We start from the raw sequence: 15,405 nt of genomic DNA, 5'->3' as shown, positions 1-15,405 counted from the left end.
GTGGGTGTCCGAGCTAAAGCGAGGTGGGTGCTGTGGGGCGGAGAGGCCCCCGCACTTCAGGGGCCGCCGTATCCCGCGGACCGAGCTCCTGACTGGTCTCCACCTGTAGGCCCTGCCCACAGTGACATTCCTGGCCCAGTGGCGGCCACATGGCCTTGTATCCCGTGGCAGAAACGTCATACTGTGCGTGCGGGCTCATCTCATGGGCCCTGCTGTGGCCCTCGGCAGGCCACGCACACGCGCGGTCGGGCTGGCCTGCCTCTGAGGCAGTCTTCCCTTCCAGCCACGTGGACAGAGGCAGCCCAGGAGGCTTTGAAGCAACTTGACTGGGTGACAGCCACAGAGAGGCGTGCCCAAGGGTATGCATCAATGGTTTATCCATAGCTCAGGGAGGCGGCTTCTGCGGGCGTCAGACGGCTACATGGACACACGGGAGCTCTGAGAGCGGGGCGTCGGGCCCCGGCTGCTTCGTGGCCCCTGCCTTGTCTCACACTTGTGGGTGTAGGGGGAAGCCACCTGCGCCCCTGGGTCTCCTCGGCGACCCCCCCATCTCCTGTGTCCAGGCGATCAGCAGTAGGAGGTCACCAGGAGGAGTGGGGCATTTGCCAGGACCTGATTCAGTCTTGGGGGTGGGAGAAGGGCGTCTCCAGCATCAGCATCTCCTTCCCTGTCTGAAGCCAGAGGCCGCAGAAATGGGGCGTGGGGTCTCGCCTCAGCTCAGCAGGCTGCAGTGAGGGTGGCGGCCCCTAGAAGTCCAGGAGCTGTGGGGAGAGCAGAACCCATGAGCCTCCAGCCCTGCTCCCAGGAGGGCGGGACACAGGGACATTGGGGCACCTACCAGCTGAGGCAGCACCTTCTCCAGCTGGTCCACATCCACGAGAGTGAGGTCTTCTGCCTGGGCCTGCCGGGCGCTGCGGACGGCCGCTTCTGCCACCACGTGGGAGGGTGGTGAGGGGGGCAGGTGGGCGGGGCCGGAACCCGAGCTAAGCCTTCGCCCGGCTGGGAGGATGGGTCAGAGGGGAGTGGGGACCCCCCCCAAGAAAACACAAGGGGGCACTGTCGGGGCCCGTCTTCTGGGGGCCCCAGCTTACCCACGACGAAGATCTTCAGCAGCTCTGCCATGAGCCACAGCGCGTCCCCGCCCACTGCGAGGAGGAGGGAGTGAGTTGTGGGACCAGCGGCCTGCCCTCCCTGCTTTCCTCACTTCTGACTTGTCCCCGCCTCACGCAGGTGGCCCTCTGCCCTCCCCGAGGCCTCGGCACGCCCCAGAGCTGCAGTGCAGGGTCACGGGTGCCTGGCAGCTCCCTGGTGTGGCCCCGCCCGCCAGTTGGTGTCATGAACCTTTGGTCTTGCCGTCCGTGAAGTGCGCGCGCAGCAGCTCGCTCACCAGGTCCTGGGGGGTGGGGGCGAGGGGGGGCAGTGGGGTCAGCGGCCCATCACCTCCCCAACCTGCCACAGACCCCCATGGGCACTGAGTTCTGGATCCTGGAGAGGCCGTCTCCTGGGGCAGGGGACTGGGCAGTGAGGATCCCCCGATGCCTCCAGGAGCATCACAAGTCAGACACAGGTGGGGAACAAGCGGGGGCAGCCCGGGTGCCCACCCACTGCTCTCTGGGTCCAGTCCTCGTAGGATCCCAGGTGGTCTTGCTCTCCCGCCCCTGGGGCTGAGGTGCTCTCCCCGAGTGGGCCCTTTGGCAGGTGTGTCCACACCGCCAGCACAACCAGGCTGGTGACAGACCCTGCTCTAGGCACAGGTCAGCTACCTTTGAGGTCCCTCCCTGGAGTCTCCCCCAAGCGGGCCTGGGATGGCGAGCTCAGAGCTGAGCAGAGGCTGGGCTGCTCCGGTGATAGACCTATCACGCTCAGGGTGAATGTGGGAAGACGGAGGGCAGAGCCGGAGCAGACTCCTCCAGGTGGGGGGCTGGAGCCTCTAGAGGACAGCATCACTCTGTAGAGCTGGGGGGTGTGGCCGGAAGAGACTCTGGGGGCCAGGAGCTCCGCTCGGAACATGCTGCGTGAAGGACACGCATGACACCCCCAAGCAGAGCGGCTGCGCAGGTGGCTGGAGCAGAGGAGAACCTTCCAGAAGATCGAAGGATGGTGAGGACTTGGGGGTGGACCAAGGGACATTACAGAGAGCAGGGTCCAGCCAAAAGAGGCCCTGAATGAGGAGCCAGCAACCCCAGGGGGGAGGCAGGAGGAGCCCAGAAGTGACGTGTGGGGAAGGTGAGCTGGGGACTGGCCACGCTCCGGCTGTAGCCATGGGAGGCTTGGCTGCCTCACCCAGTGCAGCTCCCAGAGCGGAGCAGAGGGCAGGGCAGGGAGAGGAGACCACGGGCCCAGGCTCAGGAGGGTAAGAACTTGCCACAGGGTCAGGCGGAGGCAGCCTCGCTCTCCCAGCAGAGACGGTGAGAGCCTGGTGCCACCTGCTGGTCCTGCCGCTGCCCACCGAGGAGGTGCTGGGGAAGGCCCCTGAGGCTCTGCACCCCCCTGCCTCTGCACCCCGGGGAGGATAACCCTCAGGGCCGTGGCAGCCCAGCAGCCGCTGTGTGTGGTGGTTCCTGAAACAGGCCAGTGAGTCCAGGCTGAGGAGGGCAGGACAGGCCCTGGGACGCAGCCAGCCTCTCCCCGCTGTCTGCAGGCCCTTGGGCTCCTCTCTGACCCCCCGCCCTCACCTGGGACAGCTCTGCTCAAGGGTAACAATCATCAATCACCCCAGTTCTGGCCAGAGCCCTTGGGGTGGGGACTCAGGGCTCTCCAGGTCTGCCGGTGCTCCCCTCTCCAGCAGTTACAACGGGGGGAGGGGGATTCGTGCGACCACCTTCCTGCCAGGCCACCCTGGCCTCAGTGCCTTTGCCTTTTCAGTCACTGACCGGTGGCGGCCAAGTCGCCCTCCCGGGGGCCAAAGCAGAGAGGCCTGAAGCACAAGGCGAGACGCAGAGCCCCCGCCTCTCCCTAAGGCAGGGGCTCCCGGGCAGGGCGAATGGTGAGGCTCCGGAGCAGAATGGCTTGAGTCTGACCCAGCCCTGCCTCAGTTTCCCCACTAGGAGCAGCGTACTTGCATCCACGTCCGAACCGGGTGACCGTGTGTCCGGGAGGGCCCGTGCGGATCCCCCGGCCCCCCAGGAAGGGACACAGAGCGGCCAGTTTCCGCCCCGCCCGGGCGGGACGCGGAGCCCAGGGCCCCGCGGGAGGCCGCAGGCCAAAGGGAAGCCGGAGAACGTGCGGGCGGCGCGGCCACCAGCCAGCCGCCTGCAGCCACTCGCGCCGCGCCAACGGCCAGTCCCGGGGGCCGCCCCCCGCCGCAAGCCCGGCCGCCGGCTCGGCCTCGGGGGGCTCGGGCGCAGGACCCCGCCTGCGGAGGGCCGAGGGCGCGACTCCGGGAACGGGAGTCCTGCGTGGGGCCGGGTCGCGGCGCCCTCCGCCCCGCCCGCCGCCGCCCCGCCGCCGCCCGCCGCCCTCTCACCTTCCGGAAGCCGCCGCCAGCTCCTTCCATGACAGTCGCCCCGGCGCGCCCTCCACAAACCCGGGGGCCCCCCAGCCAGTCCGCCCTCCGCGCGCCCTCCGCAGCCCCGCCCCCGTTCCTCCAGCCAATCTGCCCGGAGCGCGCCTTCCGCGGCCCCGCCCCAGGCCCCGCCCCCGCGGGGCCCCGCAGCGCGAGCCCGCCCCCTCGCCCCTATTGGTCCGCAGCGAGAAACGCGCGCCTTCCCCCTCCCGTCCGCCGCCCCACGCAAAGCCTCCTGGGAGTTGCAGTTTGCGCCCGCCCTTCCCGGCGCGCCTCGCTCTTCCTGGATACTGAGGCTTCGCGGCGGCCGCGCGGACCCGCGGCGGGAGCGCAGGGTCCGAGGCGCGTGGGCTGGGTTCCTGGGTCCCGCCCCGCCGCGGGAGAGCCAGGCTGCGAGGGGCCCTCATCCCCGCCCCTGGCGGATGCCCCGCTCCCGGGTTCCCTGCGGGAGCGGCCGGCTGCCCACCACCGCCCCCCGCCGTCATGGGGTCTCCCTCCCGGAGAGCCAGTTCGATTTGTCCCTCGATGCGCGGCTGCTGAGGACCTCGGGGCCCTCGTGCTCCACCCTGAGCTGCCTGGCGCCGTAGGCCCCCACGGGAGGGGCCCTGAGGGAGGGGGCCTGGCCGCGCCCGCGGGCCCGCGGCGAGGGGCGTCCCTGCGAGCGTGCCATGGAGGAGTTCCGGCACTGCTACAGCCGGCTGTGCCGGGAGAGCGGGGCCGAGCCCCAGGAGACTGTCCTGCAGAAACTGCAGGAGCTGCCGCGGGGCCGGCTGGACCTGGCCACCCAGAGCCTGACGGTGGACACCTGCCGGGCCTTGGGCAAGCTGCTGCAGAAGGAGGCTCTGCTGACCGAGCTCATCCTGAGCGACTGCATGCTGAGCGAGGAAGGTGGGCAGCCGAGCCCGGGCGGGGGCAGGCGGCCCTGGGGACCGAGAGCCGCGGCTGGCCTTGCCCTGGTGTGCGCGTGGCCCTCGCTCCTCGGCAGCCTCTGGCAGAGAGCTCTTCCTTCGCCGCAGACCTTGCCTTTGTGAGGTTTCTGTTCTGCACTGTATGTACTTAAAGCCAGCAGCGGCGCCCCTGGCAGCAGGGGACAGTTTCTCTTTGTAACAAAGAAACCTTACCTACCCCTGACTTAGCCGAGGCCCCGTGTGCTGGGGAGCGTGCGGCCGGTGACCGGGCTCTGAGCCTAGCACAGACTGCAGGCGTTTCAAAGCTGGCAGTGAGCAGGGCAACCCATTCCTGGCATGAGTCCTGACCACTGGGGGCCGCTGGGACAGTCCTCTCTCTCCTATGTCTGGGTTGCTGCTCCAAGCTGGAGCCCACAGGGAGGAGCTCAGGGACACAGAATGACAGCACTACCCCCTTACAGGGGCCACACTGCTGCTCCAGGGGCTGTGTGCCAACACCATTGTGCGGTTTCTAGATCTAAAGGTGAGCAGGTCTGCGCTCGGGGGCGCACTGCTTGAGACCGGGGGTGGGGGTGCAGTGGGTGGGGGTAGATTTGGGTGTCCCGGCAGCCTGAAAATCTGGATGGTGGCCAGAGACAGTGTCTCTAAGTACTCTTGGCACGCAGGGCTCCACACGGATTTCTGATGGTCTTGATGGGGTGGGTGGTGATTGGGTCAGGAGTGTGAGTTCCAGACTGTTCACGTGAACAGACAATGAACCTGCACCAGGAGGCCCCCTGCGGCCTGAAAGGAGTTGCACCTGGTGCCGGGGGCAGTCCCCCTGGCCTCATCCGCTGCCTGACCAGGGCCCTGTAGGGGGTGGACATGGCATTTAGAGCCCAGCCTGTGAAGACACGGAACTAACCATCCTGCCTCTTCCTGCCCCAGGGCAATAACCTCCAAGCTGCGGGCACTGAGGCTCTGGGACTACTTCTCCGACAGAACAAGTCCATTCAGAGGTAAAGTGTGGTCCCGGCCTTGCCCGCTCCGCCCGCCCCCAGCACCACCCACCCCCATGAGTGGTTCAGGGTCAGCTCAGGGCACATTCTACAGCCTGAGAGCGTCATCTCCAGGCTGGTCGTCTGTGTCTCCCGTACAGCAGTAGGGAGTTGGCAAGTATCAGTTACTCACATGGCTTCAGCCTTTCTGCCTGAGACCCCGAAGCCTGCACCTCCCCTCTGGTCCCTGTGACCACAGGGTGCTCCTTGGGGCCACACAACTCATGGCCACCTTTCCTGCAGCCTCACCCTCGAGTGGAACAACCTGGGCACGTGGGAAGATGCCTTTGCCGCCTTCTCCAGGGCCCTGGCAGGCAATGGCACTCTCAGGCTGCTCGACCTCCGCAACAACCAGATCAGCCACAAGGGCGCGGAGGAGCTGGCCTTGGCCCTGACCTGTAACACCAGCCTCCAGCAGCTGGGTGAGGCCACCCTGCACTGGCCTTTTCTGCCAGGCCTGCGGTCTGGGGCCCAAGCCTCTGCTCCCTCAGCTTTCCTGCTGCCGCTTTCCCTTGCTGCTGCTTTTGTCCTCTGGAAGCACAGGGGCAGGAAGGGGTCGTGGGGAGGTTCCCGGTGAGCAGAGCTCCTGCAGGGAGGACCCTCCCCCAAAGAAAGCATCCCGGGCCGGGCCCGGCTCTGTCCAGGGGCGCTCCGTCTGGTGACAGCAGGTTTCCTTCCAGACCTGCGCTGGAATAACATCGGCCTCCTGGGGGGCCGGGCCCTGGTGAACTCTCTGCCCCGCAACAGAGCCCTGTGGAGACTGGAGCTGGCTGGGAACAACATCCCAGGCGACGTCCTCAGAGCCGTGGGTACGCGCAGGGCCACCAGCCACCGCGGGAGGGGCGGCTCGGGGCTCAGGCCAGGGATGTGTGCAGGCATCGTGAGGCGGCCTCAGTCAGACACGGGAAGAAGAGGGAGGAGGGGCCGGGGTGTGCGGCGTGGCGAGCCGGCGGAGCTGCCCTGCCCTGCTCTGAGCTCTCCTCAGTGTGTGCACCCCTCCTCAGCCCTGCCAGGGGCCCCTGGCACAGACGAAGAAGCAGAGGCACCTTGGCTTATGGCCTTGCCCCGAGGGCCATGCCCATGCCTTGGTGGCCCAGCCACAGCTGGAAGGGGGCTTCTTGGCATCTGCCCCCACCGCCTCAGAGTTCATGGCTGTGCGTGGGAGCTGTGTGGGTGTGGGGCCGCCCTGGCTCCATGGTCCCTTCCCCTCAGTGACCCCGACAACTCAGCCCCAAGCCCAATAGAACACTGTGTCGCTCTGCGTGGTTACTGTCCTGCTGGTAGTGCCAGCCACCCCGGGGCCTGAGCTCGGACTGGAATCCTAACCCTAAGCCTAACCCTGCTGGACTGGCCCGGCCTGTGTCATCCCTAGCTCCTGCTAGTGCCCTAGCTTTTCACGGGCTCCTCTCCAAATGCTGCCTGAACCCCTCCAGAACACGGGAGTTGGGCACGACATGCACTTCTTAGAGGTCGAACAGTGGACTCTGACCTTTGGGCTGGAGCCCAAATGCCCCAGGAAAATCCCCGTGTCTGGCAGCTGAGCAGTCTCCCCGCCTCTCCCCATGTGCATGCCCCCTGCACAGGTGCCTCCGCGGCTCCCGGGCCCACCGTTAGCCCCGTCCCTACCCCCTACTGAAGCCCTCCCCTCCTAGCGCAGTCTGACTCGCGGGGTGAGACCACAGACGGGGTTCTCCGACGACTGGCTTCCAGGCCCAGGGCTGGGCTAACTGTTGGCCGCCCCGAGGCCTAAGCAGCCCCCTCGGTGGATCCCTGGGCTCTTTCCCATAGAGCAAGCCATGGACCGCAACCGGGAGCGGCAGACCACTTCCCGAGAGAACCAGGCCCGCGCCCATGTGCTCAGCAAGGAGGTACAGCACCTCCAGGAAGAGAAGTCCAGGCAGGTGAGGACAGCACTGCTCCTGACCGCAGAGCCTCTCCAGCTGCGTGGATGCAGGGCCCGCCTTGGTTCCTGGCCGTGGCCATCTTCCTCTGCGCCCGAGGGCTTCTCTGAGTGGCCAGCACTCAGGCCTGAGAGGCAGTCTTTAGGTCTGACTTCTGGCCGCGTGGGTGGGCAGGTGGGCCTCCCTGTGTGGGAGCCCTATCCCCCTCCCAGACAAAGCGAATGCTTTTCTGTTCTGCTGCTTTTTGCGGGTGTCTGCTCTCCGTCCTGCTTGACTGGGGTGATAAGCAGGTTCCAGGCCCTGACAGGGCTCTGGCTGGCTCTGTCCCCAGTTTCTGGACTTGATGGAGACGATCGATAAGCAGAGAAAAGAGATGGCCAGGAGCAGCAGGTGGGTACAGCCCCAGGGTCACAGAGCTCCAGCTCAGGGGGGGCAGGGTGCCTGAGGTTTCAGCCCTGACTCTGGCCTCGTGGGGTGACCGACCCCGAGCTTCTTCACCTGCCGAGCGACGAGAGAGTAGCATGTGCTTGCCCAGCACCCTGGCTGGAAGGTTGCAGCCGGCACTGAGAACCTCCCTGGCTGCACCTGGAGCGCTGTGGAAGCAGGAGAAGCAGCGGCTGGTACCCGAGCCCGGGGTGGGGTGCCGGCAGCACTCTGAGGTGGGGGTTCTCGGGCCTTCCTTTCTGCTTACAGGGCGTCCGCCGCATGTGTGGAGCAGCTTCAGGAAGCCCTGAATGAGAGACATTCTGTCATCAATGCCCTCAAGGCCAAGTAAGTGGGGCCGAGGGCAGAGGAGTGGGGGAGGGGTGGCTCTGGAACATTTTAGAGACCTGTCCGTGGGCAGAAGAGTGATACACACAGGAGCCCTAGACACCACTGTACAAAGTTGAGGTGGGAGACCACTTGGTTAGTAATCCCGGAAGGCTTCTTGAAGGAGGCGCGCTCTAGCTGAGTTGACTAGTGGTTGGCAAGAATGAGAACAGTGGCGCCTTTGCAAGGCTCCAGGTGCAGCTGGGCGGGGGCTGGCTTTTCCCTCCCTGCAGGCTGCAGATGGCGGAGGCCGCCCGGGCTCTGTCCGAGCAGAAGGCCCAGAGCCTGGGGGAGCTCTTGGCTGCCGCAGAGCAGGAGCAGCAGAGCCTGGCACAGAAGCAGGCGAAGGAGCACAGGCTAGAGCAGCAGGTGAGCAGGGAGGGGTGGGCCGGCACAGGGTGGGCGACTGGGCAGGCGGTGCCGGCCGGGGTGACCGGTGGTGACCGGTGCCCTGTCACCCGCAGGAGGCGGCAGAGCGGGAGTCTAAGCTCCTCAGAGACTTATCCGCTGCCAACGAGAAGAACCTGCTTCTGCGAAACCAGGTATGGGGGGGTGGGGCCAGGCCTCCTGGGAGGCGGGGGCAGGGGCCTCCGGGCAGGGGCTGGGGCCGCTGCTGCCCGTCCATGGTGCCGGCTCCCCAGGTGGACGAGCTGGAGCGGAAGGTGAGGTCTCGGCAGGAGCAGCTGTTCCTGGCCCGGCAGGAGCTGAGCAGCAAGACGGCGGAGCTGAAGATGCGGGCCAGCCAGGCCGAGGGTGGGCACCCGCCCACAGCTGAGGGCCCAGAGAGGGGAGGACAGCGTGAGGGCCCCTGGGGAGTCCCACCCATGCTCTCCCCCCTGGGCTTTCAGAGCGTCTGGAACTGGAGAAGAAACGGTCCCGACAGAGCTTGGAAGACTTGGAGCAGCTGCGGGCCAAGGAGGTGCTTGTTAATGACACCACCGGTCCCTGCTGTCCGTCCAGGGTGGCATGGTGTCCCCTTGTCCCCTGTGCACACCCCTGGCTGTGCTCCCCTGACAGCCTTGGGATGCTGGCTGGTAGTTCTTTGCCAGCCCCAGCAGATGACAGACCCAGAAACTCCTGACCAGCTTCTAGAAAGCACGCTAACGCCGGCTGCCACCTGGTGTGGCACTGGGATGTGTCCTCCGTCCTTGTTTCTTACAAAGCGATAAGGAGCAGCCCCTCCGGGAAGAAAGTGTCCCCAGGACCCACCTGCCACGGGGTGGGGGTTCCATGAGGGGACGTTAGCCGGGGAGCTAGTCTTTCAGCCCTGCTCTGCCCCCTCACCTGGGCAGGTGGAACACATGACTCGTCACCTGGAAGAGAGTGAGAGGACCATGCAGGAAAGGGTACAGCGGCTGGAGGCCTCGCGCCTATCCCTGGAGGAGGTGAGCATGTGCTGGCTGGGTGCCAGGCCCGGCCCTTCCCTGGGGCACCCCTTCTGTGGTCTCAGAACCCCATTAGGACCACCCACCAAGAGCCCTGAGGCCAGAGGGACTTAGTGCAGTGGGGTGTGGGATCCCTCAGCCATAGCAACCCTGCCTAGTGAGCGAGGCTCTCGGGAGGCTGGAGCAGGGGTACCCCCGGTACTCCCAGACGAGTCCCTGGCCAGGGCAGGACAGGCCCAGTGGGTCACTGTGCGTGGTGCAGGAGCTGAGCCGGGTGAAGGCGGCGGCTCTCAGCGAGCGCGGCCAGGCTGAGGAGGAGCTCATCAAGGCCAAGAACCAAGTCCGTCTGGAGGAGGTGAGCCCACGGCCGGGCAAGCCGGGAGCCTGCTGCTTGCGGTGCCTGCCTGGGAGCGAGGCCTGAGGGGCTGAAGTGCACAGGCCAGACCCAGATTTGTGGCTCAGTAGTGGGAGGTGAGGGACAGGAGCCCCAAGGGTACAGGGGCAGACAGGAGTCTGAGCAGGTCGGGTCTAGGATCACATCCAAGCCCCCTACAAAGAGCCACTGACGACCAGCCCTGGGATGGGGGAAGGGCTTTGCATGGCCAAAGCCAGGACCCAGAGGGCAGAATGGTCAGCCTAGGAGAGGGGGACTCCTGGAGCCTCGTTCAAGTGGAGCCTGTTCGGAGTACGCATTCCGTGTCGCACGTGAAAGCTCCCTCTGGCTGAGCAGGGGGATCCCTCCCACCCCTGTGAGCCCAGGGCCACACGCAGGGAAGCAGCAGGCAGGCCTTGGGCCCGCCCCATGTTGCTCACCAGCCCCCCTCCCCGCCAACAGCAGCAGCGCCTGGCTCAACTGGAGGAGAAGCTGCGGCTGCTGGCGCAGGCTCGGGACGAGGCTCAGAGCGCCTGCCTGCAGCAGAGGCAGGCAGTGGCCGATGCCCAGGCCCGGGCCAGCCAGCTGGGCCTGCAGGTGGAAGGCCTGAGGCGGCGCCTGGAGGAGCTACAGCAGGTACGCGGGACCTGGAGGGACGCACCCCCTGGCCTCCAGCCCCCTCTCACCCCCGTGTCTGGCAGGAACTGAGCAACAAGGACCAAGAGAAGGTGGCGGAGGTGAGCAGGGTCCGGGTGGAGCTGCAGGAGCAGAACGGCCGCCTGCAGGCCGAGCTGGCAGCCCAGGAGGCGCTGAGAGAGAAGGTGGCGGCCCTGGAGCGCCGGCTGAAAGGTGAGCTGAGCTTGGTGGGACCCGTTCTCCCTGGGTGACCCGACGGGCGGCCAGGCTGCAGCGCTGGGCAGTGCCCATGTCACTGGGCAGTGTCCGCATCATCCAGCGCCCCCCACCCCCAAGGCTGCTCTGCCCACCTCCGGATGGCCTGGGGTCCAGGGTGGGCCCTGAGCCGGCACCGCCCCCACCGGTTTCCTGTCCCGCAGTGACCGCAAGCGACCACCGGGAGGCGCTTCTGGACAGGGAGAGCGAGAACGCCTCTCTCCGGGAGAAACTTCGGCTCAAGGAGGCAGAGATCGCTCGGATCCGGGAGGAAGAGGTCCAGAGGGCCAGCTTCCTGCAAAACGCTGTCCTGGCTTACGTGCAGGGGTCTCCTCTGAGGGCTATGAGCCCCCCGAAGTGAAGGGAGGCAGGAGCCTGGGGGGAGGCAGGAGGGCAGCACCTCCCAGAGGTCTGTGGGTCCCATCCGTGCCCGTCACTTTCTTAAAACAGCCTGGCAGGGAGTCTGCCGCTGGGATCCGGGGCTCGTGGGAATCAGTGAGTGGGGACCGCTGCTGCTCACCACCCGGGAGCCCGGCTCAGCGAGCCCAGGGCCACTGGCCTCGATGTCTAGAGTGGGCACCCCTCCAGGCCCTCCCAGGGTCCTTCCTTCCTCCGGTCCCGGGAACATGAAGCACGCAGGGGGAAGAAAACAAGGAAGAGTCGTCCCTGCTCCGGGGCAGCCCCTTCTCGCTGGCGGGGCCGCCCGTGAAACGTGCCCACACAGGCCCCTTTTACAACTGACCGTGCGCAGCGGCTGCCCCGTCCGCTGGGTCTCTTGAAATACAGAACTTTTGCAACTTGTGATACGTTCTGGGTTGGTACTTTTTCCCACGTTTGTGCGCCGATGCCCCAGGCACCCTCTGCTCCAGCCCTGGAAAGCAGACCCTCGGGGTGCATCTGGGTGGCCTTTCCCTCCTGCCCACGGAGGCGGGGGGCGGTGGAAGGACAAGGCAGCGCTGGCACCTGCAGTCTCCTGGCCAGAGCGCGGGTGGGTCTCAGCCCCTCCGGCAGAGCCGGCCCTGGGCATGCCCTCCCCGGCAGGAGCCACAGCACACGGACCGCCCCAGCTCAGCCTGGAGGGGGCGGGAGGGCCCTGCCCGCGCTGCCCCCTCCCCCCTCGGCGGGCGGCAGGGATCCCGGGACGCTGGGGAGCCCGTCCGGGCTTGGGGGACTGGCTGGGGGTCGCCGCGCCCCCACCCCTCGGCGGAGTTCTCCGGGAACCGCGAGGGCCGGGTTCGGGGCGGGCGCGCGCCCCCCGCGCCCCCCGCCGGCCGCGCTCGGCTGTCTCCGCGCCCGGCGCTCGGCGGCGCTCGGCTGTCTCCGGCCGCTCGGCTCGGCGCTCGGCTCGGGTCCGCGGCCGCTGCGGCGCGGGGCATTTCTCCGCAGCTCGGCTCGCGGCCGCGCCCGCCCGGCCCGCGCCCATGCAGGCCATCAAGTGCGTGGTGGTCGGCGACGGGTGAGTGCGCGGCGCGGAGGCCGCGGGCCGGGCGGGGGCGGCCCCGGGGACCCGGCCCGGGCTCAGCGCACGGCTCCGGGGCGGGTACCGGGGCGGGTACCGGCTCGGGCCCGGGCGGGGCGGCCCTCACCAACCCCCTCCCGCCGACGCCCTTACCGCGCGCGCCCCGGGGCCGGGCCGGAGCGGGAGGGCGCGCCGGGGCGGGGTCCCGACTGGCCGCCGGGCGCGGGCCTGCACCCCCCGGCCCACCTGATGCTGCCGCGGGGCCGCCGCCCGGCCTCCGGGTGGGTGGGGCCGGGCCTCTCACCTGGACTGAGCCCCGCTCGGGTCCCACCCTCCCGGGGTGCCGGGGGCGCCTCCGGGCCGGCTCGCCCCGCCCTACCCGCTGGAGGTCTCCGCCTGCGGTTCGGGGGAGGGGGCGGCCGCTGCTGGGCAGAGGGCTGGAGGCTCGGCCGGAGCAACGTGGGCTCGCCCTGTGTCCGCAGCGCCGTGGGGAAGACCTGCCTGCTCATCAGCTACACGACCAACGCCTTCCCGGGAGAGTACATCCCCACCGTGTGAGCGCTCCGGGGGGCGGGTCTGCGGCCGGCCGGCGCCGGGCTCCCCTGGCGGGGCGGAGGCTGGGGGGGGGGGGGGGCTCGGCTTGTGGGCTGGGGCCAGGGTGCGGCCAAAGCTCGGGGTCGGGCAGCCTGCGAGCCCTGGACCTGGGCTGACCGTCGTGCTCTGCCCGGCAGTTTCGACAACTACTCCGCCAATGTGATGGTGGACGGGAAGCCGGTCAACCTGGGGCTATGGGACACTGCCGGGCAGGAGGACTACGACCGGCTGAGGCCACTGTCCTATCCCCAAACTGTAGGTGACAACAGGGCCAGCCGCAGTTGCTGGGGGCTTGGGTGGGGCCCTGGAGGTCCTCCTGTGTGTGTGCAGGGGGCGGGGGCCGTTTGGAGGTCCGTGACCGCTCCCACCGGCGCCCCCCTCTCCCTTTCTCCCAAGGATGTCTTTCTGATCTGTTTCTCTCTGGTGAGCCCCGCGTCCTTTGAGAATGTCCGAGCTAAGGTAGGGCATTGAGTCGGAGGGCATGTCTGTGGGAGAGGGGCTGGTCCCAAGGGCTTTCCCTGGCGGGGCGGGGCCTCTTGCCTGAAGACCTCAGGTCACTTGTCCTTTGGAGGCAGAGGAGATCCCTGTTTTGCTTGGGTCTGAAGGTGACCAGGGGGCATGACAGAGGGGCAGAGGCGGGGTAGGGGAGCTGATAGGCCCTTCAAACTTCCAGGTAGTGTTTTTGTCCTTGGTCATGTCCCCACCAAGCCCACGGCCGCTTCCTGAAGCAGGAAGGGTTCAGTGTGGGTCCAGGGACTGAGATGAAGGCACCCCTGGGAGCCATGGCCTCCTGCAGGCATGGCTGTGGGGAAGCTCTCGGATGTCAGGGTCAGAGCCTCCATCCCCACAGTGGTACCCAGAAGTGCGACACCACTGCCCCCACACGCCCATCCTCCTGGTGGGCACCAAGCTGGACCTCCGTGATGACAAGGACACCATCGAGCGTCTGCGGGACAAGAAGCTGGCACCGATCACCTATCCCCAGGGCCTGGCCATGGCCCGCGAGATCGGTGAGTGGGCACTCTGGGGCCCTCGGGTGGGGGCAGGAGAGAAGGGGCAGAGGCAGGCTCTGGAGGGCCCCCCACCCGCGCTGCCCCCCTCCCTTGCTGTGCTCCCCCCCGCCCCCCCGCACTGACTCCGCTCCTCAGCATCCCGCCACCCCCGCTGCCCTCAGGCTCTGTCAAGTACCTGGAGTGCTCAGCCCTCACTCAGCGGGGCCTGAAGACGGTGTTTGACGAGGCCATCCGGGCTGTGCTCTGCCCGCCGCCTGTGAAAAAGCCGGGGAAGAAGTGCACGGTCTTCTAGAGGGTCTTCTAGAGGCTGCTTCAGGAGGGGCAGCCCCGCCCGGCCCCGGTTTGCTGTCGTGTTGACCTGTCTGGTGTCCTTGAGTCTGCTGTGGGGGAGTGGCGTGGGTGGGGAGGGGGAAGAAGCATGGGGACGAGGCCACCGCTCCTGGGGACAGGGCTAGGGCAGTGGGGTCCTGTCTGCTCTGTCTCCTCTCTCTGGGGTTACAGCTCCAGCTGTACCTGGACCCCACGGGAGGCTGGAAGGGAGCAGGGTCTCCCTCAGGCTGCAGGGGCGGGTCCAGGGCAGCCCCAGGATGGGCTTCCTGATGGGGGGAGGTGGGGGGGTGGGGCCTGTTCATGCACCCCAGGATCGGGTGGCCCTTACTTCTTTTATACAATAAACGTTCTCCACCATCTCCCGTCTGTCTGGGTACCCTTCTGTCTGGCTTGGGGTGCTCTGCCCCTAACCTCTTCCATAGAGAGTGGAGGGGTGAACTTGACCCTACACGCTGGGCAACAGGAGAAAAAGACCTTGCTCCGCTGTGTCAGTCCCCAAACGATGGGACCTGGACCAAAGCAGGTGTAAGGGCACGTAGGCCCCTTGGGGTGAAGAAAGCCCCCGTTGTCCTGACGTGAGGCCTCCGAGAGGGGCGCACCGGGGGGCGGGGGCTGAGGTGGGCTCCAGTCAGCCGGCTCCCAGGTGTGGTGAGGGGCAGCCTGTAGTCAGTCAGGGCCCACTGAGCCCTACGGAGCCCCTGGCGGGACTGTGCGGGCAGCTGGCGGCCTCCCCCTGGCTCCCCGCCACCCACCAGGGCTGGAAGAGCAGCGGTCAGGAGGAAAGGCAGCCGGTGTAGAGAGAGGGAGAGGAGAGGAGGGAGCAGCCCGGGCCGGTGCGTCACTGCTGAAGCCAGAGACAGTGGGAGCTGAGGCTGCCGTCAGCCTGGGAGGGCCCCGCGCTCCAGGAGTGCGACCTTGCCCCTGAGGCCACAGGGCGCGCTCCAGGCAGACCCGTGATTAGAAATCCCTGCTCCCCGCACACTGCACAACAGGCCCCTGCCGACTGGCCCGCCAGCTGCGAGATTTTGGGGAATGTGTTAGCCAGTTGTTCAAGAGCCTTTATTAACTATGTAAACTTGGGGCACCTGGGGGCTCAGTGTGAAAGCCTCTGCCTTCAGCTCAGGTTGTGATCTCAGGGTCCTGGGATCGAGCCCCATGTCGGGCTCTCTGCTCAGCGGGGAGCCTGCTTCCTCCTCTCT

At 67.4% G+C, this 15,405-nt stretch overlaps 3 protein-coding genes across 6 annotated transcripts; 2 read left to right on the top strand and 1 right to left on the bottom strand.

Annotated features, from left to right (window-relative positions):
• Positions 1-360: 360 nt before the first annotated feature.
• Positions 361-3,664, bottom strand: CENPX (centromere protein X). Its single transcript, XM_059380679.1, has 5 exons — positions 3,467-3,664; positions 1,342-1,393; positions 1,092-1,145; positions 839-927; positions 361-761 (listed from the first exon to the last, which is right to left on the bottom strand). Exons 1-5 carry the CDS (start codon positions 3,494-3,496, stop codon positions 747-749), a joined length of 240 nt encoding a protein of 79 aa, XP_059236662.1. The 5' UTR covers positions 3,497-3,664; the 3' UTR covers positions 361-746.
• A 95-nt stretch (positions 3,665-3,759) lies between these two features.
• LRRC45 (leucine rich repeat containing 45) lies at positions 3,760-11,611 on the top strand. Of its 2 annotated transcripts, XM_059380670.1 has the most exons (17): positions 3,761-4,393; positions 4,875-4,936; positions 5,341-5,411; positions 5,694-5,872; positions 6,131-6,259; positions 7,239-7,351; positions 7,683-7,741; positions 8,045-8,122; positions 8,395-8,530; positions 8,626-8,703; positions 8,803-8,914; positions 9,010-9,080; positions 9,454-9,546; positions 9,809-9,901; positions 10,382-10,555; positions 10,621-10,768; positions 10,975-11,611. In XM_059380670.1, the coding sequence occupies exons 1-17, from the start codon at positions 4,174-4,176 to the stop codon at positions 11,169-11,171; spliced, it is 2,013 nt and encodes a 670-aa protein (XP_059236653.1). In that variant the 5' UTR covers positions 3,761-4,173; the 3' UTR covers positions 11,172-11,611. The 2 variants fall into 2 exon arrangements, with proteins under 2 accessions (XP_059236655.1, XP_059236653.1); XM_059380672.1 differs by lacking the exon at positions 10,975-11,611 and having other exon boundaries at positions 3,760-4,393; positions 10,382-10,551; positions 10,621-10,709.
• A 531-nt stretch (positions 11,612-12,142) lies between these two features.
• RAC3 (Rac family small GTPase 3) lies at positions 12,143-14,495 on the top strand. Of its 3 annotated transcripts, none has more exons than XM_059380668.1 (6): positions 12,143-12,266; positions 12,752-12,823; positions 13,001-13,118; positions 13,260-13,322; positions 13,714-13,873; positions 14,038-14,493. In XM_059380668.1, the coding sequence occupies exons 1-6, from the start codon at positions 12,232-12,234 to the stop codon at positions 14,166-14,168; spliced, it is 579 nt and encodes a 192-aa protein (XP_059236651.1). In that variant the 5' UTR covers positions 12,143-12,231; the 3' UTR covers positions 14,169-14,493. The 3 variants fall into 3 exon arrangements, with proteins under 3 accessions (XP_059236651.1, XP_059236652.1, XP_059236650.1); XM_059380669.1 differs by having other exon boundaries at positions 12,149-12,266; positions 13,714-13,877; positions 14,038-14,495; XM_059380667.1 differs by lacking the exon at positions 12,143-12,266 and having other exon boundaries at positions 12,468-12,823; positions 14,038-14,495.
• Positions 14,496-15,405: the final 910 nt, after the last annotated feature.

This window comes from Mustela nigripes, chromosome 16 (assembly GCF_022355385.1).
Source record: "Mustela nigripes isolate SB6536 chromosome 16, MUSNIG.SB6536, whole genome shotgun sequence".
NCBI classification, from domain to species: domain Eukaryota; kingdom Metazoa; phylum Chordata; class Mammalia; order Carnivora; family Mustelidae; genus Mustela; species Mustela nigripes.
Note: the sequence above shows the minus strand (reverse complement) of the source record. Positions and strands in the feature narration are given on the sequence as shown.